The sequence below is a fragment of the Podarcis vaucheri genome, assembly GCF_965113315.1.
Source record: "Podarcis vaucheri genome assembly, chromosome: 15".
Classification (NCBI taxonomy): domain Eukaryota; kingdom Metazoa; phylum Chordata; class Lepidosauria; order Squamata; family Lacertidae; genus Podarcis; species Podarcis vaucheri.
Genome location: NC_138753.1, coordinates 27,245,279 through 27,270,272, shown reverse-complemented (window position 1 = coordinate 27,270,272; position 24,994 = coordinate 27,245,279). Strand labels below are relative to the sequence as shown.

Below are 24,994 nucleotides of genomic sequence, written 5' to 3'. Positions count from 1 at the left end.
CCCTGTGCTGATCCAGCTCGGCCAAACTGTTGACACCTTTTATGTCACTTGAGTTATCTTCTTCCTTTCCCCACTTTCACTTCCAGCCTTGTTCCATTGTTGCCTCTTTATTTGCAGGGTTCCCTCTCCTTTCCCCCACCTGCCGCCACTTCACCGTAAATAGTGATGGGTGCAAATTGCATAAAATAGCTAATCAGTCAATATTGTGTCTGGTATTGCCAGAGTGCTGTCATTCATCAATAATCTCAAACTGTACATCTAAAGCAGATGTGGCTGGCACAACTTGTCTTTTAGTGCATTATCCTTCACAAATCCAATTATTCCGGAAAAATCACCTTATTAAAAAATAACAAACTCAAAACTGAGTAGCATATCTTGTTCATGGTAAATACTTACCATACTTCATTTCACCCAGTAAATGTGGTGGCAAATTCAGACGTGAAAGGTCCCTTCATATATGTCATAGCCTCACCCTTTCTTAGATTATACAACCTTCTAAACAACCTTCCTGTTAACCACCCTGAGACCTGCGGGTACAGGGCGGTGGGGCATGGGTGGTGCTGTGGTCTAAGCCACTGAGCCTCTTGAGCTTGCTGATCAGAAGGTCAGCAGTTTGAATCCCCGAGACGGGGTGAGCTCCCATTGCTCTGTCTCAGCTCCTGCCAACCTACCAGTTTGAAAGCACGCCAGTGCAAGTAGATAAATAGGTACTGCTGTGGCAGGAAGATAAACAGTATTTCTGTGCACTCTGCTTTCCATCACGGTGTTCCGTTGTGCCAGAAGCAGTTTAGTCATGCTGGCCACATGACCCGGAAAGTTGTCTGTGGACAAATGCCGGCTCCCTCTACCTGAAAGCGAAATGAGTGCCGCAACCCCAAAGTCTCCTTTGACTGGACTTAACCATCCAGGGGTCCTTTATCTTACATGGAGGTATACAAATTTTAACAACAACAACAAATTTACACAATAATCTTAAAATTATACAATAGTATTCAGGGATAATATTCAGGGATGCATTGCAGCCATCAATGCAGATCTCCATGTGTTGCTGTTCACCTATATCTAATATTTTCTGTACATGTACATGGGCAAATGATTTGGAAAAGTCGTCTTTCTGGATGACTTAAGGGGTGTTTCCCTTGAAGCTCCATTGTAGGTAGCAAAATTTGTGCACCGTTCCCTTGAAACTGGAGCCCCATTTCTTTTCCATGTTCCCAAACGCTTAGCTTCAGAACATACAGTGGCTAAAAAGTTCCTCTTTCATGGCGATTAGGTAACTCCAGGATGCTGGAGACAGCGACCTTGCAGGAACCCTGCTGCAGAAATAGCAATGGGTCTTTACCCCAATCCCACTCCTATGAGCCTGGACCACTAAACCTCTGCCCATACGTGAAGGCAGATTCTTGCTTTTCCATTTAACTACAATTTTGGGACTCTTTTTGAAGTGGCTCTCTTTCTTATCGCAAACAGAAACTGCAGGCTGAAAGTACAAACAGCCATATTTTTTACTGAGCCTCCCTTACTAATGCGACATTATTGGGGTTTAGTCTGCTTTCCCCTCTATAAAAGGCACAGCGCTCCCTCCTGATTATTTCAGTTGACCTTTTCTGCACCTTTTCCCAGTTCTACAATATCCTCTTTGAAAGTATTCCAAGTGTGGCTGAACCAGAGATTTGCAAAAGGGCATTACGATATTGGCACTTAGATTTCCCATCACTCCCCTAATAACCCTTAGCATGGAATTTGCCTTTTTTGCCACGGCTGCACACTCAATCAAAGTCAGGATAACGTTTCTCAAATGTTTCTCAAAATCCTCCATCAAAAGCCGTGGAATTGTAAATCTCCAGTCTCTTGTCATTATGTGCTTTTCTGCAGCGCAGTGTTTTGAAAAACGTGCCTTTTTCAATTATGTCGTACAATTATATGCAGCCTTCGACAATGAGCACCATAGCCATATCCAATTAGCATAAACCTTTGCAAAATCATTTTGTTTACTGAAGTGTTCTAATCAGTGTTTAATCTTTCCTTGAGCTAACCTAGATAAAGGCATAATCAAACAGAAATGGCAAAAAAGTGATGCAGTTACAGAAGCTTTTGAAGCTGCCGGGGACCAGGGGGGGGGGAGAGAGAGAGACGACCACTTTGGCAGCATTTTCCTTGCATAACTAAAACAGATCTCTGGGGGAAAATAATTAATACTCTTCCAGCCCTGCCAAAGTGTGTTCGGAACTGTTGGGAGCCATATTTTAATTAAACAGCAAACCATAAACTGTACCATAAATACCACCATTTACAGAGCAATTTAAACTTATGGAGCAGCACTTCAAATTTTAATGTGCATTCTGCCTCTCTTGCCCCCTCCTTCATGACTGCTCAATAAGGCATGTTGGTTTTACATATAATCTAAGGGCCTCATAATCTAAGGGGGCCTCAGCATCTTGCCAATTTTTCTTTTTTAAACACCAGGCAGATTTTACTATCTAGCCCAGAGGCGCCAACTTCTGAAGGAGAATGAGGGTGTCAGTGTCGCACGGTGTGTGACGTCAGGATGTCAGAGGAGCCAGGGTGGAGCCAAACATGGCGGCAGCTTCTCCTCCTCCTGTTGCCACTACCACCAGAACATGGGGGGGGGGGCTGACTCCTTCCACAATATTGGGTCCCCCCCCCAAATGGGCTTGGCCCCTGGGAGATGGCATCACCGATCTAGACCCAGTTGCTTATTAACAATAAACATGTGGCATATGAATCTATGACTGTTTAACAGTCACACAAGTGCATACTAACAGTTTAGCAAAATGATGGAGGTTTTATTCAGAATCAAATTATAAAGTCAGCTATGAAGCAATGCAAGTGTTCATATTGTGGCAAGACCACCTGGAAGAATTTTACCTTTATGATTTCTATATAATCATATATCTATATATAACCATATACCCTAATGATGATTTTTATATATCCATGTATCCTAATGATGTTTGAATCTTAAAGATCCAAAAGTTGCCCTCTGTCCTATTTCTCTCTCTGCCCAGCTATTGTGCTTGAAGGAAACAATAAATCTGATGTGTTGGCATTTTTCTATAGGGAACCATCTCCATAGGGCTTCTCAGGCTCACGAGATGGGGCTGAGTTGGGGAACAGGAAAAAGCAGTCAGCCACAATGCAATGTTCTAAGCCGATAGCAGATGGTGGAGGTTATTCAGGTTTCAACGGTCAAATAGGTTTCTTTTCCTCTTTATTGCTGAAAATTAGGGTAAAGGGCAAATTGATGCACCATCTGAGAAAAACAGAAGTATTCTTTACATGGGCAGAGGAAGAGCTTGTGCCCGCTCATTGGTTTGATTTTGCTGCAACATACGAATATGTCATGTTTTATGCTGTTTGTAATCAGGTATAAAAACCCAATGGACAGGGGCTGCGGGGCCCAGGCTTTGGAAAATATTCCACTGGGTCTTTATTGCTCAGCAATAAACTTTGCCTTCTTTTTCTCCACTGCTGCGTCTGTCGATTCTTGGACACATTTTGAGTGGGCAACAGGTATTCCTTATATACTTGCAGCAATATCACTGTCTTATCATTACAGTGTACATTTTGAGAACAAGTGAGGATTTTTTTATATCACTGGGAATCACAACCATATTTAATTTTGACTTGTTGTGGAAATGATAATGAGTAAGTAATATGAAAGCGGTGCTAGTAAACAAGAGACAAAAAGAACAGAAGGAAATACTCAAACCTTTAAAGTCAATCATGTCATATGGCTTTGTACAGCAGACAGAAACTGCCTTACATAACCCCTAAGATGCAGACTGTTCTTGTTTACAAGCATAAGACAATCAAGTAGACTACACTGAGCAGTCTGAACAGAATGAAGAACCAGTTAATATACAGAACACAATCTCCCAAGAACTTCAAGGAGAACTTTTGTGAGTAAATACCACTACAAGTACAGAGATTTCTGAAGAAAGTGACAATGAAATGGCATGGCCAAAGAATTAACAGAAGGCACTGAAGGAACATGCTAGGAGATGGTTGCACCAAAAGAAGCAATTCCAGCTCATTTCTGCCTTAAAGAATTGGAAAACAAAGCAAATTATCTAGTGAAAACTCAGCATTGCACACACAAAAATACCAGCTGTTCATGCTACTAGTGATTTCAGAGACAATAATGATGTAGACTTATGGACCACACTGAATAACAAGGAAATATTCTGCATTAAGAAAGGTCTATCAGAATGGCAGCCATATTGAGCACATCCAACAGACAGGTTATTTTAGTTTATCAGTGAATTCAACCCCTGATGTTTCCCATGTTGGTCAATTAACTATCATGGATGTTCTCAAAACCAACCTACACAGAAGAGCAACAGTGTATAGGAGTATCGCTGGGATTTTTTTCATTTTTGGTGAATCTGCGAGCAACCAAGGAACAGATTCACAATGGCATTGAGTTCTTGAGTATCCAAAGGATGTAAACCTTAGTTTAATCAATGAACTCTTACACTTCCATCTGTACATAAAACAAGCTCACCCTGAAAAAGACAAATTCAGCCATCAATATATGAATCAAATAATATTCCAGGAGAAAATTCTGACAACTTTTTCAAATGGGGAAATGATGTTCAGATTGTTCCTGTGTTTAATGGTTACAAACTGTACTGCAAAAGATTATTTTCTAGACTAAAAAGGATAAAGAATGATCTACGGTCAACAATGCTCCAAGATTGGTTGTCTGATCCAAGCATTCTCTTACTGTTTATATTAATATAATTGATAAGTTTGCATTGAAAAGAGCTCAAAAGAATCTGTTCTGACTTTGTATACAGTGTAAATTTCCCCTGTGTGCTATGATTCTCCTACATATATTCCATGTGAATATCTTCATTAATTTCAAACTTTTGTAAACTTATAAAAGATTGTTTAGAAATTTATAATCTTTTTATCAGCGCTAAAATTTCAGCAATGTTCTACTTTCATTGAGTATATAAAGAACACAATAAAGTTTTGCTTCTCATTATCAGATACTATTAGGTTTGGGCCTCCCAAGATCTCCTAGCTCAGGGTTTCCAGTTGCTTTAATCCAGGCATGAATGCATGTTGCTATTCTTCCAATTTTACAGGTGGAAAACCACGGCTGAAAGGTAGTGACAGGCTTCACCTATGACAAGCATGTTTGACATTCTTAGGCTCTTCCTAAGAGGCATGCCTGTTGGCAATTCTCCTCTCAAGAAGTGTGTCTTTCTAATGCAGGAGCCAAGAAGGTACACTCAAGGCTTTTGAGAAATCAATTAAGATTTTTGTTACCTCCATCTTCAAACCCTAGTCAACAACTAGTTTTATGGGGAAACCACCAGGCCTCCCTCATTTGGCCTATGGGGCCATTTGGGCCAACCCTCTCCCACCTGACACCATATATGACCTGGCTCAGCCAAAAGAGGCTTGCTTCACAAGCTCCATCCATTAGCTGCTTGTCAGGTCTTGCAGAGCTCTTTGAAAGGCACTTTGTGGGCTGTGCATTTGTGGGTCTGAGTTGAGATGTGAGTGGCCCATGGGGGAGGTCCATGATCTGTCCCACCAACCAGATCCAATTTCCTACCCCTGTATGAGGACCAGTGTGGTGTAGTGGTAGACTCGTGATCTGGTGAACCGGGTTTGCATCTCCGCTCCTCCACATGCAGCTGATGGGTGACTTTGGGCTAGTCAGACTTCTCTGAAGACTCTCAGCCTCACTCACCTCACAGAGTGTTTGTTGTGAGGGAGGAAGGGAAAAGGAGATTGTTAGCTGCTTTGAGACTCCTTAGGGTAGTGATAAAGCAGGGCATCAAATCCAAACTCCTCCTCCTCCTCCTCCTCCTCTTCTTGAATGCTAGGCAGAGGCTGGTAGACAAATCCCACCCTCAAGCTGCTGAGCATGAAGATTCATTCTGTGACCACTGTGGTTCCTCAGTCAAGAAATTCTCAGAAATTCTCAGAAATACTGTGGTTCCTCAGTCAAGAAATACTCAGAAATTCCAGGTCCCCATTCCTTTCCCAGAGAAAACCTGCTCTTTAGCTCTAAATCAGAGCAAACATCAACCCGACGAAAACCCAAATTGCTGTTTGCTCTGATTGAGCACTAAAGAGAGTTTTTTCCTAGGGGGAAGCAGCAGGACAAGAGGAAGTATGGATAAACCCTAACACTCAAGACATGTCCCTTTTTATGTAGCTCTTCCCCTCCCCATAGTTTTCTTTAGCCCAAGAGCAGCACTCCCTTGTGAGAAGTGCATGCCCCTGATAGCGAGTGAGACCAGAGGTGAAAGTGAGGAGGCCAGAGGCAAAAGTTGGGGAAGCAATGGATTTGTTCAGTGGGCTACATTCCAGGCTTACAAAGCCAGAGGTTTCTACAACTCCCTCGCCATCTTTCCATCCAGGCAAAATAAGAATAATTCAAGGACATGCTTCAGCCATGCAAGAGCACGCACAGAGGGTGTGGAATTGGGTCTGGGAGACTCATGTGGGTCAGAAAGAGAGGCCACAGGTTCTCCACCCAATACTCCAGTAGTTTTTTTAACTCTCTGTGTGAAGTTATCTGACAGAAGTTCACAAAACTGGGAGAAGTGTGTTAGTGATCTTGCATCCCAAGGGGATGCCCTACCTTGCTCTTGAAAGTGCTACTTAACTGCTTTTCTCTCCTGCCCACAGGTGGAAGGGAATTCCACCCAAAGTAGACTATAATTTGCCGTAAGAACATCTCAGAGGGGAGGGAGAAGGGACAGCGAGGAAGGAGCTTTAAAGAGTTGTGTACTTGGCCAAGAAGATGGCTTAGCTCATCAAGTGCAATATAGCGGGGATTATAGTCTTGTATCCAACTTCCTCTTCAATTAATATGGTTAACCTTCTTGTTTTATCTCCTGCCGAGATAAGTCAAGGGGAGGCCACTGAGTCAAGGGGAGGCCGCTAGGAAGGAATACTAAACATCTCAGACCAGCCAGCCTTACAGTTCAAGAAGTGAAACTTGAATAAGCTATAGATGGATCATTTTGGAGGGGCGCCCCCCCCCCCCCGTGCATACTGAGCGATATGCAAAGTTTAAAGTTCTACAAGTCCCTTTATCTCAGGTGTCAAACTAACCTCAGAGACAGATTTAGGGGAGCACAACTAGTTTGGTTGTACTGGGCATGAAGCCTCAGGGGTGCTGCAGAGGGCACAGCAACTAGGATGTAGAATGGAACGTTGAAATTTTTTAATAAAAGGTTTTTATTTATACTTTTCAAATGTATACATTCCATTAACTTTACTATCGTTTTAACATTTCAAAGTTTGACTTCCTTCCCCCTCTTTCTGCGGTTCCTTAAATTTATTTTTAAATATCTTCTGCATATCCAAATTCATTTAATTTGCTCGTTTAATTGTCTGCTTAAAATATAAACCCTTATGAAAATGTGGGTTATTACAATAATCCTGCCAATGTTCTTACCTGTTTGCAATTTATCTGTAAATATTCAATAAACAATATCTATTATTTAATAAGGGACGCGGGTGGCGCTGCGGGCTAAAGCCTCAGCGCCTAGGGCTTGCCGATCGAAAGGTCGGCGGTTCGAATCCCCGCGGCGGGGTGCGCTCCCGCTGCTCGGTCCCAGCGCCTGCCCACCTAGCAGTTCGAAAGCACCCCCGGGTGCAAGTAGATAAATAGGTACCGCTTACCAGCGGGAAGGTAAACGGCGTTCCGTGTGCGGCTCTGGCTCGCCAGAGCAGCTTTGTCACGCTGGCCACGTGACCCGGAAGTGTCTGCGGACAGCGCTGGCCCCCGGCCAATAGATGTGAGATGGGCGCACAAACCCCAGAGTCTGTCAAGACTGGCCCGTTCGGGCAGGGGTACCTTTACCTTTACCTTTATTATTTAATAATAAAAAATATTATCTTGATTTCTTACTCTTCTGGTAAGTTTTGCCATTTCTGCATATTCCGTAAGTTTTTGTATCCATTCTTCCTTTGCTGGGACTTCTGCTTCCTTTCTATTTTCGGGCGAGTAGCATTCTTGCTGCTGTACTAGCATACATGAATAAATTTCTATACAATGTAGGTAGTCCGATCCCTATAATTCCCAAAAGAAAAGCTTCTGTTGTTTTTACAAAAGTTATTTTTAATTCATTCTTTCAAATCTGTGTCCAGGGCAGCTGTTTACCAGCTCCATCTGGTACGTAGGCTGAGACCCTACCTGCCTGCAGTCTGTCTCGCCAGAGTGGTGCATGCTCTGGTTATCTCCCGCTTGGACTACTGCAATGCACTCTATGTGGGGCTACCTTTGAAGGTGACTCGGAAACTACAACTAATCCAGAATGCGGCAGCTAGACTGGTGACTGGGAGCGGCCGCCGAGACCACATAACACCGGTCTTGAAAGACCTGCATTGGCTCCCAGTACGTTTCCGAGCACAATTCAAAGTGTTGGTGCTGACCTTTAAAGCCCTAAACGGCCTCGGTCCAGTATACCTGAAGGAGCATCTCCACCCCCATCATTCTGCCCGGACGCTGAGGTCCAGCGCCGAGGGCCTTCTGGCGGTTCCCTCATTGCGAGAAGCAAAGCTACAGGGAACCAGGCAGAGGGCCTTCTCGGTAGTGGCGCCCGCCCTGTGGAACGCCCTTCCAGCAGATGTCAAAGCGATAAACAACTACCTGACATTCAGGAGACATCTTAAGGCAGCCCTGTTCAGGGAAGTTTTTAACGTGTGATATTTTATTGTATTTCTGGTTTTTATGGAAGCCGCCCAGAGTGGCTGGGGAGGCCCAGCCAGATGGGCGGGGTATAAATAATAAATTATTATTATTATTATTATTATTATTATTATTATTATTAATTGTGTATCATTTCCCAGTAAGTTTTAACCTGACCCGAACAACACCACATATGATAAAAGGAACCTTCTTTCTCTTTACATTTCCAACACTGGTTTGATTTACATTTATACATTTTTGTCAGTTTACTTGGTGTTAGATATCAACGATATATCATTTTCATATCATTTTCTCTTAAACCATAACATGATGTAAATTTTATATCCATTGAGCTGTTGAAATTTGAGACGACAAGATCTACTACTGTCATTAGGAATAGTGGAATGGATATCGAGAAGGTATTGATTTGCACCAGCTCCTGAGTTGACAAATTTCTCCTGGGTCTGTGTGTGTGTCAGGGAGCTGGGGAAGGAGTTGTTCCCTCTAGATCTAAGTTTTCCACTGTTCCTCCCCCAGCACACCCCCAATATACCCAGTTGCTAGAGAACACAAGTGCAAAGGGTTGTTGTTCTCATTGGGGCATCTGGTTGGGCACTGTGAGAACAGGACTGGATGTGCCATTGAGCTGATCCAGAAGGCTGTTCTTAAATTCCTGGAATTTATTTTTATTTTTTAAAAGTATTTTTATTGATTTGATAAGAAGTGCAAATATAACAAAATGAAAGAGAGCAAAGAATCAAAATGTAAACCGCAAAGCCTCGCAGTCTGGAAGTACAGGAGGTACAGCACATCTCCAAAGGAATAATAAAGTATTGACTCATACAAGGATTCCCTTTACAAATATCAAAGATAGGTAAAAATGAAAGTAGTCTCCACCTGTAAGCTCCATCGTTATTGACAATAAAAGCTCTATAAAGTCTTAGATGAGCCAGGCATTTGCACAGACTTGTAATGCTGAGCAACTGTGTGCCACAATATCCACCCAATAAATAAAAATCACCCTGTATAGCAAAAAATATATAAAGAAAATGGGTCATTTGAGCTTAGCCTTTAAAATACACTCAGTTTATAAGAGATCTTTTAAAGGGGGCAATTTTTGCAAGCCCTATTCTACTTTGTTAAATACAGTTGTTGTTTTTTAATTTTCTGTCGCAGTGTTGCTGTTTTAAGCTTTCTATGCAGACTTATTGCAAGTTGTCAATGTATCGTCAGACAGTAAGGTTCTAAAAATCCTGAGAATGAATGGATAAAATCATATTAGGTGTCCTAGGCAGATACATACTTATGTACAAAGGGAAGGGAGGCATGGCAATGTGAGATCAAAAGACCGCGCAGTGTACAGACAGTAGCAGGAAACTCCCGTTGCTTTACAGAGCAGAAATGAATATAAGATCCAGTTAAAATGGGCAGCCCATTCCCAGCCAGCCATTGGTGATAAATTAGCATAGCATGATTGAAAATGATAAACACCTAAAATAGGGCAATTGTTTGTTTGCAGTGAGACAACCACCCCCCAGTTTATGTTGGCTTCTGCCTGCATCTCATTAAATTTCATTTCAGCATCAGTTTCACGCTGGAGCCTCTCTCTGAAACATTGTTGTTCAAATATGGCGGCCTTAAGATCTGTGACTAAATGTTCCTCACTGCTGGTTACCCGCTAATGACCAACTCTTTTGTCTTCCCCTTTTGTGGTGAGGCAGATCCCCAAACCAGCTGCTTCTTCCTCATGGATTTCCAGAACATGTCCTCGTATGATGACAGCTACGATAACCAAACCCTCAATGGGTCCAGCCCAGGACAGGAGCCCCCTCAGTATAATTTCTATGCCATGCTCCTCACTCTCCTCATCTTCGTCATCGTCTTTGGTAATGTGCTGGTGTGCATGGCTGTGTCGAGGGAGAAGGCTCTTCAGACGACCACCAACTACCTGATTGTCAGCCTCGCCGTGGCAGACCTGCTCGTGGCTACTCTGGTGATGCCATGGGGGGTCTACTTGGAGGTAGGCAGACTCTAGGAATAGTCTATTGCAACTTGTCCTGGTTAAGAATCCTTGAAGCTTCTTTAGAGTCAGGAAGAGGTGACCCAAACACTTGGGAGGTGTTCAGATGTGGGGAATATTGTGTTCATTTTTCTGATTATAATGCTACTGCTTCTGTCCCATTTTCAGATGTTCCTTTCACACAGCAGTACCTGTTGCATTATGGAACTATGGTTTTTTGATCAATATACTGGCACCCCACAATAAATTCCATTCACACCAGTGGGCACGGTACTCCCCCACCCTTTCCACACATGCATGCTTCTATTTCACTATGTTTCCCCCATAAAAATGGCAGGAAATGACTGTATGCCATTATAACACCCTAAATTTTGTAATTTTACTTCCATAATATTCTGGGTCAATAGGGTTACAAAGAGATTGTTTTGGAACCAATTATCACAGAAAGGAGCACTAAACTTCCATGAGATTCCGCTAGAAGTGGGTTTTATGTCAAGCAAAAGCTCAAATATACTTTAATATGAAAATTAACAGAGTGAAACTGAATTAACTACTGTGCGAATGCGACCTAAGAAAGGGAAGGGATAGGAACTTTTTCCACCTGCTTTTCACAGTGGACCATTCCAACCTGACACTCCCAAACTTGACTGAAAATCAGAACCCAATCAGATTGTGCACTTTTCTTGCTTTTGTGATGCTGTTTCAGTGCAGAAAATGTATGTATCTTATGTAAAAGATGCATGCAAAATGTGTATTCTATAGGCAAATGCATTGAAAATAATTGGAAATAGAGACCACACAGTGAGGCCTAGAAGGTTGTATTTGGCTCCTGGGCTGTAATGACACTCTTCCACCTGTCACTCTTCCACTCATTAGGGTGTTGATCTGTCTGTGGGGTTTCTGTGAGGAGGAACCAGGCAAGCCCTTGAGTTAATTAAATTCTGGTTGGCTCAAGAAGCAGGGGGCCCAATATTCTAGAAAGCACCATCAAGTCTTCCAGGAAATCTACCTTAGTAGCTGTTATTTTGCACACTCATTTCCCCAATGGATGAACGGATGAATGAAATCTTTATTGCCAAAAGCTATAAGCCAGGCATCCCCATCCTTCGGCCCTCCAGATGTTTTGGACTACAATTCCCATCATCCCTGACCACTGGTCCTGTTAGCTAGGGATCATGGGAGTTGTAGGCCAAAACATCTGGAGGGCCGCAGGTGGGTGGTGCCTGCTATAAGCCATCACAATTGGTCACAATGCGTAGAATGCAAATAATTGATTTGAAACTGAACAACAACAGCAGCAAAGCAAACATACAAAAATGCAAAAAATAACACCTGCATAAGTTAAGCACTCCACATCTCTCACACCCCCTTATGCTACTTGTCTTGGCACCTAGCTCTCAACTTACTTGCAGCCAAGGCAAGTTTTGCAACCAGTGCAATAATAAATACGTTATTACCAGCCAGCTAAATAGAGAATTGCTCAAGGGGAGGTCAGTTGGAAAGAGAACAAAGGATGTAATCGAGGAATTTTTGTCTAGGGGATGTACATAAGGGGCATCGTAAAGAATAGCGTTGAATGTCCTCCATGTCTCCCGACTCACAGATGCAGTCTTAGGTACACAGAGATGTTATTGAATCTTCCCATTCGATATGCGGAGGGCATACACTGAAGACACAAAGCTGTAAATGCTTTTCTAAGGGGTGCCAGCGTGAGATTAATTAAGTATTGCTCCAGCCCAAAAGATGTTTTATATATTGGATACCAGGATGAGTATGCCATCTGGGAAAGTGAATGAATGTCCCTGCATTTACAGTCCAAATAATTTTTTTCTTTGATGAGTTGTTTGACTCTGTTAGAGGCAAAATTTGGTAGGGAGTCCACATTAATCCCATAATAATGGAGAATCTTACAGATACCCCAATGGATGCTATTCACCTACTGGCTGGACATACATTTAAGTGTCATTACAGCACAAGAATGCCTCTCCTGCTCTTACTTCTGTGCTCCATTCAAAAGTAAACAAAAAAAATATCAATGGGGCTTGTTTCATTCATATATATATATAAAATCTGTGGCAATGCTTGCCACACTTTTCAAGAGCAAGTACAGGCAACAACAGACCCGGACTCCCTCTGTATGATCCTCAACCTGCTTTCAAGTGGAATATCAGTTTATCCCTTCCAAGAGAATAAAAATAAATAATGACTGTTTGTTTATCAGACAATAGACAGTGTCATTTGGATTTTGATGGTTTTGCCTTGTTCTGGTTGAAATATTGTGTGCATATTTTTAATGTGACGCATGAAACTCATTTGTATGAATGCACTGCAAGAAATGCGTTCCCAGCAAGTTTTTGACTGCCAAGAAATCAAATTCCACTGAAACATACAACTTTTGCCCATTTCTAAAACTGTGTTTACCAAACAATATTTGCATGGGTGTGTTCTTTCCCCTTTGGAGTGTATGTGATGGGGGGGTTAGATGTTTAAATACATTAAAAAAAACACCACAATTCTAAAACCATTTTGGACACATGGTGTTTGGGTTTTGCATTTCCTACATCTCCAAATCAAAAACATCCCTGTTGTTGAGTGCTCCACATGAGAGTCAGAACGGTTTTTTTGGTGCCTTGTCTATCACCTGCACCCAAAATGCTTTGCTGCTAAAAAGGATGCTGTTGCAAATACACACTGTCCCCAGAAGGCCTCTCTGCCATGCAGCTATGAGACATAATAGGGGGGGGGGAATGCAACCGTTTCTATTTTGCTATGAACCACTCATAAAGTTTCGCTATGAAGTGATTTAATTAATAAATAAAACATCCCAGAGACAGTGTCATTCTAGGTGTCAGATGCCAGGGGCAGGGAGTCTACTGGCCTGATGTGACAGATCTCTTCTTAAGCTGCGTTCCACAACCACCACAAAGAGTGCACTCCCCACCAGCATTGTGTGTAACACTTCATTAGTTTGTCTTCTAATTCCTTCTGAAGTCTCACATCCTCTCCCTTAAAGTGAATGATGCTGAGAGACATTGATGTAGATTCCAAGAATTACAGAGGCCAGGGAGAGCTGGGGGGCAGGTGGGGGAGAGTCTGTTGGCAGCTTGCTGGATGTATATTCAGGAGCATGTTGTCTGTTTCCAAATTCCCCCCCCCCCCAGCTGATAGGATCAGTGCTGATCTCTCCGGACAGGCAGGTCTAGATTTTTACATTCCAGACAAGCTAGACTGCAACAGCCAAAAGCGGCAAGCAAGCGATGAACATCTGGAAACCTGATCAAAGGTGTGATTTGTGCAGGAGAGAGAAAGGGAAGGAGAGAGCGCTTATGTGGTTATGCTGGAACTGTCTTGCTCTGGGCATTTGAGAAATAAATTGATTGATTGAAGAGATTGCACCAAAGAAGCTCAGATGCAGCCCATTCCAGCATTGTTTCTGTGCTTCTTGAATTATTCCATATCAAAACTGTCTCTAAGTTCCTCTAGGGCAGCCGGCTCCCAACCTGCTGCCTTCTTGGTGTTTGGATTACAATTCTCATCATCACCACCCAGGATGATCAGGTTGACTGGAGTTGATGGGAATCATAGCCCAAAACATAAGGAGAGTGAGAGGCTAGGGGAGGCTGTTGTAAAGGCCATCTGGCTGGAAAATGGAATAGGTATACCTGGATAAACAAGTGTCTCCAGGGAATCAGCTATACAGCTGAAAATAGAACATTTCAAGTGTGTTGTAAAGTGCAATATACTAATGTGACACTAGATGGCGATGGTGAGCTATGGATAATTCAATATATTTTTCAAAATGTTTTTTTTTTAAAAAAACACACATTTTCACAGTGTTTTTATATGTGTGCAGATTCCACCCAAGTCTTCATTATTGTTGTACAGAGTCTTGGACTTCCCCACCCCTGACACCGATGCTGTTTTCTTCTCAGGTGGTTGGTGAGTGGCGTTTCAGCCGCATCCACTGTGACATCTTCGTCACCCTGGACGTTATGATGTGCACAGCTAGCATCCTCAACCTTTGCGCCATCAGCATCGACAGGTAGAGAATCCATCTCTGAGCTGCTTCCCAGCTTGCAAGGGTTTGCGTGCTCCTTCCAGCACAGCATCACGAATCCTTGCTATCTCTGGACCTGAACTTTCCTCTGCCATCCTTCCCCTCCTTGTTTGTTTTCCAGCAGTGCAGGTGAGCTCCAATGCCACACTGAGTTCCCACTCTTGTGTCTCCCTTCCAAACAGGTATACTGCTGTGGCCATGCCGATGCTTTACAACACACGCTACAGCTCCAAGCGCAGAGTCACTGTCATGATCGCCGTGGTCTGGGTCCTCTCCTTTGCCGTCTCCTGCCCACTGCTTTTTGGGCTGAACAACACAAGTAAGCATGATAAAATAAAATAGGGGGTGCATTCTGTGCTGGGTTCAAGTCTGGGGGGGTAGGCTGTAAAGTGAGCCAGCATTCTCTCTGTGTGTCCTGGTCACAACACAACCTTCCTCTTCTTGTAACCCCAAAGGGTAGTTTGTGCAGAAAGCAAGCAAATGCACCAGTGGCGTAGCGTGGGTTGTCAGCACCCGGGGCAAGGCAAGTAATTTGCGCCCCCTAACCCGTGGATTTTAGTAGGGGCAGAGAGCTGCGAGTGCGAGCGCCCCCCCCCCAGATGTTGTGCCCGGTGTGGCCGGCCCCCCCTGCACCCCCCACGCTACACCACTGAAATGCACACATGTATGTGCACACACAAGAAAGAGTAAAATTGGCCTACTTTCAGCACAGCAATTGGGAAGAACAGCCTTTACGAACAGTGCTGGCAGAGGCTGATGGGAGTTGTAGTCCAATAACAACTGGAGTGCATCATTGTGTCAAAAGCTGGTGTAGATACTCTTTATTCTCCTGCCCCAATTATAATTCAATGTTATTTTTATGAATCCGCAATGGCTCATTCAGAAAGACTGGCAAAGGCCCATCTAGAAAATAGCTCAGTGTGTGTCTCTTGGTCACGCTGTATTTCTGCCACAGCAACATCTGATCTCCTGAAGGGGTGCAAACTTCCACCACTCACTGTCATGGACTGGCTGGATACAGAGGTGTGGTGGGAGACAGCAATTGGGTAACCCCGAGGGAAGAAGGCCCAGAGTTGGGGAGATGATAATGAGTAGTCAGTGGAAGAGGACTGGAGGAGGTGTTGAAAATTGCAGAGGTAACAGGGTTTAGTGAGCAGGAAGAGGCTATGGCAGAGAGCAGTCCAGAATCAGAGGCAGAAGCAGAGACTGGAGTGGAGGAGGACCACAGAGAAATATATAAAGCAGGCTGCTGAAGAAGCCTGGGTTTTTTCCCCTTCGTGCTGCGACCAGCTCCCCTCCCTGCTGGTCACCCAGAACCTGCAGCAGTATGACACGAGTAAAGCAGAAACAGGCAAAACAAAGGAGCCTCAGACTGCTTGGGAAGTAACCAAGGGAGGAGGAGACTTAGAGAGCTGTGAGAAGGTGGGGGTCTTCAGTCCTTGCAACTGCCTCACTGGGGCAAGACATACTGGGAAGAGTCACTGTGCTCACTAGGCCTGAGCTATTTTGTTTCTTTGAATAAAGAGTTAACTTCACTGACACTTGGGGAGTTATTGCTGACTGGCTCCCGGCTCCCACTTTGACATTCACTCTCCTGTTCCTCCCCTTGTCTCTTAAATAACTTTATGGAACTGCAAGTCAGAAAGACTAGCAAGGCAGGGAGACAGCATGCCACCCCCTTGAAATTAGCAGTGTCTTGGGATGGGGCTGCTCTCCCAAGGAACAGTGTCATGTATGTGAGGCTGGATAGATTCCATAACAGTCATGCAGTCTCCACTGCTGAAGATCTCAAGCTTGCATTGGAGTTTATTGCATTAGGACCAAGTGTGATGAGGTTCTCCCCCAGAAACAACATCTTTTGCACCTTCTTGTAGTAGCACAAACTCACATGCAAGCTGGCAGTAGCTCCTAATGGCTGGGACAACGCTCCTGCAATCTCTTGTGTCTTCCAGAGAAGAATGAGTGTTTCATTGCCAATCCTGCCTTTGTTGTGTATTCCTCTATCGTCTCCTTCTACGTCCCCTTCATTGTCACCCTGCTGGTGTACGTGCAGATATACATAGTGCTGCGGAAACGCAGGAAGCGGGTCAACACCAAGCGCGTCGCCGCCACCAACGTGGGCCTGGACCCTGACACCGAGGCCCCACTGAAGGTAATCAGAACCCAAGCAACACCCACACACCAATCTCCATCTCCTCTTTCCTCCCTGTTCCTTATTTATCCCCAAGGATTTCCCATCCCCTCCTTTTCCTTCCCCAATCTTTGCTGTTCGGCGTGAGTGAACCTGAGATGGCTGTTTGGTTCTCTGTCTCAGGTAGGGCTCCTAGGCAAAAGCAGAAGAGGCATCAGTCCTCAGCTGTCGTCCTGGTTTCTGACATCGCTATCCCATTGTATACTTAAGCTATGGAGCTCACTTTCCATAGGAGATGGCAATGGCTACCAACTTGGATGGCTATAAAGGAGGATTGGACAAATTCATGGAGGAGCAGGCTATCCACGGCCGCTAGTCATGGTGGCCAGGATGTACTGCCATGGTCAGAGGCAGTAATGTTCCTCAATACCAGTTGCTGGAAACCACAGGAGGCGAGAGTGCGCTTGGGCTTGGGTCCTGCTTGGGTCCCACAAGCATCAGTTTGGCCACTGCAAGAAGAGAATGCTGGACGAGATGGGTCATTGGCCTGATCCAGCAGGCTCATCTTATATTATTGCACCCCCAATAAAGGGGGACTTCATCTTCCTACCATGGTTGACTGTCCTTGCCCTTAATAGGCACACCAGGAGTTGAGGCAACAGTTAAAAGCATGTTGCTAGTGACACTGGGGAGAGCAGTTCATCCTACATACCTCCAAAAAACAAAACAAAAACAAAAACCTGGAGGCATCCCATCCTGTACCATTTAGTGACAACTTCCATAACAATAGCTGAACAGGTGCAAGCTTGAGATCAAAGTGGAAAATACGACCAGGGGCTATACAGATTGTGGCCCTCAAAGCTTCTCAACCCATGCATTCGGGCTCTCAATAAATGTTCTAGTTTTGCTGCCTGTCCAAAGGATGGAAAGTATAGAGTTTATCAAGCACCTGGGAAGCCACAGTATATGACTGTGGGCCTATCTGTGTTTGTTTATTTATTTATTTATTTTTTGAAGAGGGGTATTCACAAGAATTGCAGGCGTAACAACGTAGGAATAACCTTGCTAGATTGTCCAGCATCCTGTTCTCTCACAGTGGCCAATCAGATGGCTCTGGAAAGCAGAAGAGCCTTCTCCCTACAGGTGATTTGCAACAGTTCATATTCAGAGGCATACTGCCTCTGGCATGAAGGCAGGACCATCATGGCTAGTAGCCTTCTCCTCCGTGAATTTGCCAGATCCTCTTTTAAAGCCCTCCAAATTGGTGGCCATCCCTGACTCTTGTAGAAGCAAATTCCACAATGCAACCAAGCACTTTGTGAAGATTTGCTTTGTTCAATCCTGAATTTTTCAACATTCAGCTTCATTGGATGGCTCTGTGTTCTAGTATTATGAGAAAGGGAGAAAAAATCTCTCTGTCCACTTTCCCCACACCAAGCATAATAGTATATGACTCTATCATTTCCCACCACCAGAACTGGCCCAAGACATTTTGGCACCTGAGGTGAACCACAAAATGGCATTCTCCTCCCCTCCAGGGAAGAAGAGGTGAAAATGAAGATCTTCATCAGCAACAAGGTGGAATAAAGAGCTACATTGGAATCTGCTGCCCACCTGAGGCAGTTACCTCATCTTGCCTCAAGGGTGGGCCAGCCCCACCCACCACCACCCCTTACCCTTTCTCTAAACAGGAGTTGCTCCCTTGATAGTTTTGATTGGAGTGATTCCCCTGTAAGGAAAGGCTATAGAGGTAATATAGAAAACTTTTTGAAATACATCTCTTCCTTGGTTTTTCACCCACCTGCTTCACCCAGGATAAGCTACAGACTTTGCCAAGCTGATCCATGTTTATTCAGGGAGACACACACAGTCAGGGCCCTCACATCTATATCCTCCATCCCCAGTCTTCTGAATTTCAAATCCATCTCTCTAGCTCACAGGCCAGACTTATCTCTTCTTACACTCCCTGTTTGTCCTTCCTTGCTTCCCCTCCCTTCCTTGCACTCCCTCCCTCCCCACCCATAGAGCAAATGCACTCATCTAGAAGACGTCAGGCTCTGCACACTCATCATGAAGACCAATGGGAGCTTCCAGCTTCACAAACGGAGAGTGGTGAGTTGTACTACAAGCAATAGCAGGCTTCAGGCTTGCAGGATCTCTTTCAGTTCTTAGAGTCCCTCCAGCTGGAGCCAGGAACTCAGCTCCAGGGAAGCAGACATACACTTAGAGAGGATTCCTCTGAGCACTTGCTCAGCTCTGGAAACCTCAGTCCCCCCTCCTTCCCCAGAGAAAGTCCACCCCGGGATTTCTCCCAAGCTTTCTCCATTTCATCAAGTCCACTCCATGCAGGCTCCAGGTTTTGTACAGAGGGCAAGACACTCTCCCAGAGTCCAGCTCCCCCGTGAGTCTGCCTCTTCACCACCATAAACTGCTGCTGTGCTCCTCTTCCTCATCACATGTACTTCTGAGCATGTAAGCAAGGACGTCTCCTGCTCCTCCTCATCACCACCATAGTAAAGGTATAGGTACCCCTGACCATTAGGTCCAGTCGTGATCGACTCTGGGGTTGTGGCGCTCATCTCACTTTACTGGCCGAGGGAGCCGGCGTTTGTCCGCAGACAGCTTCTGGGTCATGTGGCCAGCATGACCAAGCTGCTTCTGGCGAACCAGAGCAGTGCACAGAAACGCCATTTACCTTCCCGCCGGAGTGGTACCTATTTATCTACTTGCACTTTGACATGCTTTCGAACTGCTAGGTTGGCAGGAGCAGGGACCGAGCAACGGGAGTTCACCCCGTCGCGGGGATTCGAACCGCCAACCTTCTGATCGGCAAGTCCTAGGCTCTGTGGTTTAACCCACAGCACCACCCGCGTCCCTCATCACCACCAGAGCCTGAGCCAAAGTAACTGTTGGATGAACAAGTTAGTGGGCTGCAGTGCTGAAGAGGAGGAGCAAGTTCAGGGAGCGCTCTTGTCAGTGGGGCTCACTGGTGTAATGTTTGTCCCTGGCAGATGCCCAACTATGCCATCCTTTGGTGCCAGCCCTGAACCTGATTTAAAATGGAGAAATGCCTGATGTTGTTGCTACTGGTTACCTGTATAGCATTATACAGCTCAGGACCCCAGTATCTCAAGGACCAGCATTGCTCACTTGAAGTGACCTGAACCCCACAACCATCATCTGAGGCACTTCTTTGTGTGCCCTGTCCCTGTTCTGAGCGTGGCAAGAAGAGTTCATGTCTTTTCAGTGGTGGCCCCCAACTTGTGGAATGCTCTCTCCAAGGTGGCATGCCTGGCACCATCTTTATCTCCTTTTAGGTGCCAGGCAAATACTTTTTTCTTTACCAGCATTTTGGCCCTTAATTTGGGCTAGCACTGTGGCATCTTTCAGTGGGGTAGGATCTGTAAGTCCTGCCATATATTTACCCGGATTTTTATTGGCTTTTCTGACTTGGCCATAATGTGTGTTACTTTCTAAGAAAAGCAAGTAACAAATATAAATGACATGAGGCTGCAGCTCCTACTCAATCCACTCACCTGCCCCTTTACCAACCCTCTCCCCACACACCTGGCCAGCTCCTCCTCCCTCTACACCTGACCAAACTCCCTTCCCTTTACACCTCACCCATCCTTTTGCCCATCCCTTCACAGCTCACCCCAACCTCTTTTAAAGGAGGCTATCTATCCACATAACAGTTTGAACAATTAAGACATCAGTTCATTTGGCATGAACAGATAACATCTTTTCATATTCCAGAATGAAAATGTATCATCTGAGAGATAGATTGTGCATTAAATCGGAGCCACTTGGGTGTTGAGTGTCTGGGAGAACAGGATTCAAATCCCCGCTCAGCCACAAAGATCACTGAGTGTCTTTGGGCCTGTCATTGTCTCTGTGTATAACCTACCTCACAGAGTTGTTGTGAGGGCGGTAGAGAACCCTGTATCCTGGAAGAAAGGTGATATATAAATGTAGTGAAAATAATAATAATAATAATAATAATAATAATGACATATCAATATTATATGCAAGCCATGAACTGGATTACAAATGCAATTGTTAAAATCTGGTATTAAAAAGTTGAATGTGCTGAATGGGGTCAAAATGCACTTCCCCCCTCCCCAATATTTTGCCTTGGATGGCATGAGCACCAGAGTTACAGATACAATCCTGGCTCCGTCAAGCCCTGCTGCTGCCAACCAGAGCTTAGAATTGCATCCTACACCATAACCCTAACCCCTCCTAGAGTCACGCTTTGGACGAAGTAATTTAGGTAGGTTTCCTTAAATCCTTTTTGTAAAAAATAATTAAAAATGGGGGCGAATCTGATCTTTGTCCAGGATGCAGTAAATCACATGGAAGAGATGGAGATGGCAACCAGCACCAGCCCTGCAGAGAAAACCAAACACAAGCCACCTGTGCCAAGTAACGACGAAGTGGCCATGCCAGCTGCTTCCAACCTCTGTGCCAATGCCACTCTGCGGTCTCCCACGGATGGCCCACCAAAAGTAGAGAAGAATGGGCATACGGTGGATAACCCCAAAGCAGCCAAGATATTTGAGATCCAAACAATGCCCAATGGCAAGACGAGGACCTCCCTCAAGACGATGAGCAGGAGGAAGTTTTCGCAGCAGAAGGAAAAGAAAGCCACGCAGATGCTGGCCATAGTGCTTGGTAAGGGTTCCATGTCACTTCCACCTCTAGTTTACAGAAGTTCTCCATCCATCCAAGAACCACCTTCCACTGAGTTTGATAGTAAATTGGAGGCTTCTGATGCCTTTGTTCTATGTATTTATATCAATCTTTATAAACCACTGTTTGCATTCTTAAAGTTCCTAATGTGGGTATTTAAAAAAAATCATTAAAGTAATAAAGTAGATATAATTAAAATAATAATTATTATTTCTGCAGCAGCCTCTGTCAACCTGATACCCTCCATTGATTATAAGGCGATCAATGGTTACTTCACTGTCTGAGGCAGTTGCTTACTCGGAAACATAAAAGAGAAGGGCAAATGATGCAGGAATTTCTTGTTGAAATTTGCTGAACAACAATTCCCATCAAATCCAGCTAGAGCTGATGAAAGTTTCACCAACAACATCCAGAGAGCACCAGGTTGGCCAAGGCTGATACCAACATAATGCATGTTGTTGGATGACAGTTCCCATCAGCTGCAGCCAACATGGTCAATCATCAGAGATGATAGGAGTTATAGAGTCCAACCATATCTGAAGGGCCACAGGTTACCCATCCCTGCATTACCATGTGAGGAATTAAATTATAACAACTGCAGCTGCCAAAATAAAGAGGGAAATCTAACACCAAAGATGCAGTAGAAAATGAAAGAGGGCAGATGTACTTTGGAAAGGTCTTTGACAAAAGTAGCCTCTTGATTGTGGGGCTCAAAACACACTTTATGCAGGGAAAAACAACCATACTGTTGTACCTTGGAAGTCGAACGGAATCCATTCCAGAAGTCCATTTGACTTCCAAAACATTCAAAATCCAAAGCGTGGCTTCTGATTGGCTGCAGAAAGTTCCTGCAGCCAATCAGAAGCCATAGAAGCCCTGTCGGAAGTTTGGCTTCCAAAAATAGTTTGCAAACTGGAACAGTCACTTCCAGGGTTTGCGACATTCGGGAGCCAAAACATTGGAGAAGTAAGCTGTTTGAAAACCAAGGTACGACTGCATAAAGGTAAAGGTAAAGGGACCCCTGACCAGGGTCCAGTCGTGACCAACTCTGGGGTTGTGGCGCTCATCTCGCTTTATTGGCCGAGGGAGCCGGCGTACGGCGTCATGTAGCCAGCATGACTAAGCCGCTTCTGGCAAACCAGAGCAGTGCACGGAAACGCTGTTTACCTTCCCACCAGAGCGGTACCTATTTATCTACTTGCACTTTGACATGCTTTCGAACTCCTAGGTTGGCAGGAGCAGAAACCGAGCAATGGGAGCTCACCCAGTCGCGGGGATTCGAACCACTGACCTTCTGATCGGCAAGTCCTAGGCTCTGTGGTTTAACCCACAGCGCCACCCGCATATCGTGCTGCAAATGGCAAGGAATATCATTTGCTTCTCTGACATTCCCCACATCTGGTGGTAGCACATTGCATAAGTTAACTGCATTCTGTTGTGAAAAAGTACTGGCTGGTCGCTGCAATGCTAACCTGGCTCCTTTCATTTGTCCTCCTGCAGGCGTCTTCATCATCTGTTGGCTCCCATTCTTCATCACCCACATCCTGAACATGCACTGCAACTGTGGCATCCCCCCGGCCCTGTACAATGCCTTCACATGGCTTGGCTATGTCAACAGTGCTGTCAACCCCATTATCTACACAACCTTCAATATTGAGTTCCGGAAGGCCTTTATGAAGATCCTTCACTGCTAACTCTCCTGAGGACCAGGTGCATGATTAGCATGGTCCTAATGGGGACCGTGAAGACACCATGTGTTCTGCCTGGACATCGAAGCACGCCGTGTTATGGGTGTCATGCCTACATACATTTGTCAGCTGGGTTGAAACCACTGTATATCGGTTGAAGGTTGTCTCATTCATGACCAAGGTGGCATTCAGACTCTGGGAGACTGATGAAGAAGTGTTCATTTCAACTGCAACCTTTGCACTGTGCTAGAAACAACAGCAGTTAGGGGAAATGCCCCAAGTAACACTTGTGGTCTTCAGTGCATTCATCACAGTGATTAGCCGAGCCTAACAGTTGAATGCATTGACTTGCTCGTGTGTAGCTCTGATGGATACATTTCTCACCAAAGACACCACCATCCTGTCTGCTTTGCAATAGGAGAACCTCTCTCTGCCACTGCTCCCCAAACCAGCCAGGACTTCTTAGGATTGTGTCCATTGGCCTTGCCTTCAGACTTCAAGGTCTGGTTGGGCAGGCTGCATAAAGGCGTTCAGTAGCCTCAAAACACTGTTGCCGGGAGGAGAATGTAAGAAAATAGAACCTCAGTGTGGAGGACACTGTATAACAATGATGTTTGTGTGTGTGTATATATATATATATATAATTGAATGAACTGAGCAGAAGCCCAAGCCAAAAAAAATAAGAATAATAAATTAAAATATACAAAATCTTGTCTTGCATGGTATGCATTGTAATTAGTGTCTGCCCATGATGCTCAAAAACAATAGCCATCTCCACCAGCATCCACCGGCTTTCCTTGCCTTCTCCAGCATCTTCTCTGATTACATGCCATTGTCCAGAAGGGAATCCAATGGAGGTAGGGATGAAAGAGAACTAACAGGCAAGGAGGGATAAGTGGAAGACAAGGAAGGGCTGTAGCTCGGTGGCAGAGTTTTTGCTTTGTATACAGGAGGCCCCAGGCCTGATGGCCGGGCTGGGAGAGAACCCTGCCCCAAATCCTGCAGAGCTCATGCCAATCAGCCAATCAGTCAAGACAGACAGATTAATGGTGTGGTTTAAGGCAGTTTCCTAGGTTCCTAAATCAAGCATTCCAACAGAAGAAACCTCCAAGGAATGCTCAACGAAGCATAAATTGCTAGGAAAAGACCGCCCAGTAATAATAATAATAACAATAACAATAATAATAATAATAATAATAATAATAATAATAATAATAATTAAATTTTTATTTATACCCCGCCCTTCCCGGTTCAGAAAACCGGGCTCAGGGCGGCTAACAACAAATTTAAAACACTTAATTGATGCAACAAAATACAGTATAAAACGTGAATAACAATAAATTCAGAATTCAAAAATCAATGTAGAGGTGGAAATCCATCCAATAAATATTAGATGATCACCAGGGCTAGCTGGCTAAATTAGTCCTATTTGGCCCAACGAGGAGACATGGGGAGAATTAGCTGTGGGATCCAGAGCGGGTAATCTTCATAAAAAGGGGAGGGGGAGGGAAGGAAGGGGAATAAAAGATCAGGCTAAGTTCAAATTGAATGCCAGGTGGAATAGCTCTGTCTTACAGGCCCTGTGGAAGGAAGTTAAATCCTGCAGGGCCCTGGTCTCATGGGACAGAGCATTCCACCAGGTCGGAGCCATCACTGAGAAGGCCCTGACCCTGGTGGAGGATAGTCTGACTTCCTTAGGGCCCGGGACCTCTAAACT

At 44.6% G+C, this 24,994-nt stretch overlaps 1 protein-coding gene across 4 annotated transcripts in view; it reads left to right on the top strand.

Moving 5' to 3' along the window:
• DRD2 (dopamine receptor D2) overlaps nt 1-23,990 on the top strand; it is a 78,658-nt gene extending 54,668 nt beyond the window's left edge. For 3 of the 4 annotated variants that reach the window (XM_082201045.1, XM_082201044.1, XM_082201046.1), the window contains exons 2-8: nt 10,411-10,709; nt 14,642-14,751; nt 14,949-15,085; nt 16,719-16,918; nt 18,923-19,009; nt 21,238-21,571; nt 23,090-23,990. In XM_082201045.1, coding sequence (XP_082057171.1) covers nt 10,437-10,709; nt 14,642-14,751; nt 14,949-15,085; nt 16,719-16,918; nt 18,923-19,009; nt 21,238-21,571; nt 23,090-23,283 — 1,335 coding nt within the window. In that variant the 5' untranslated portion in view covers nt 10,411-10,436 and the 3' untranslated portion in view covers nt 23,284-23,990. The remainder of the gene's footprint in view (nt 1-10,410; nt 10,710-14,641; nt 14,752-14,948; nt 15,086-16,718; nt 16,919-18,922; nt 19,010-21,237; nt 21,572-23,089) is intronic. The other variant, XM_082201047.1, reaches the window with a different exon arrangement.
• Nucleotides 23,991-24,994: the final 1,004 nt, after the last annotated feature.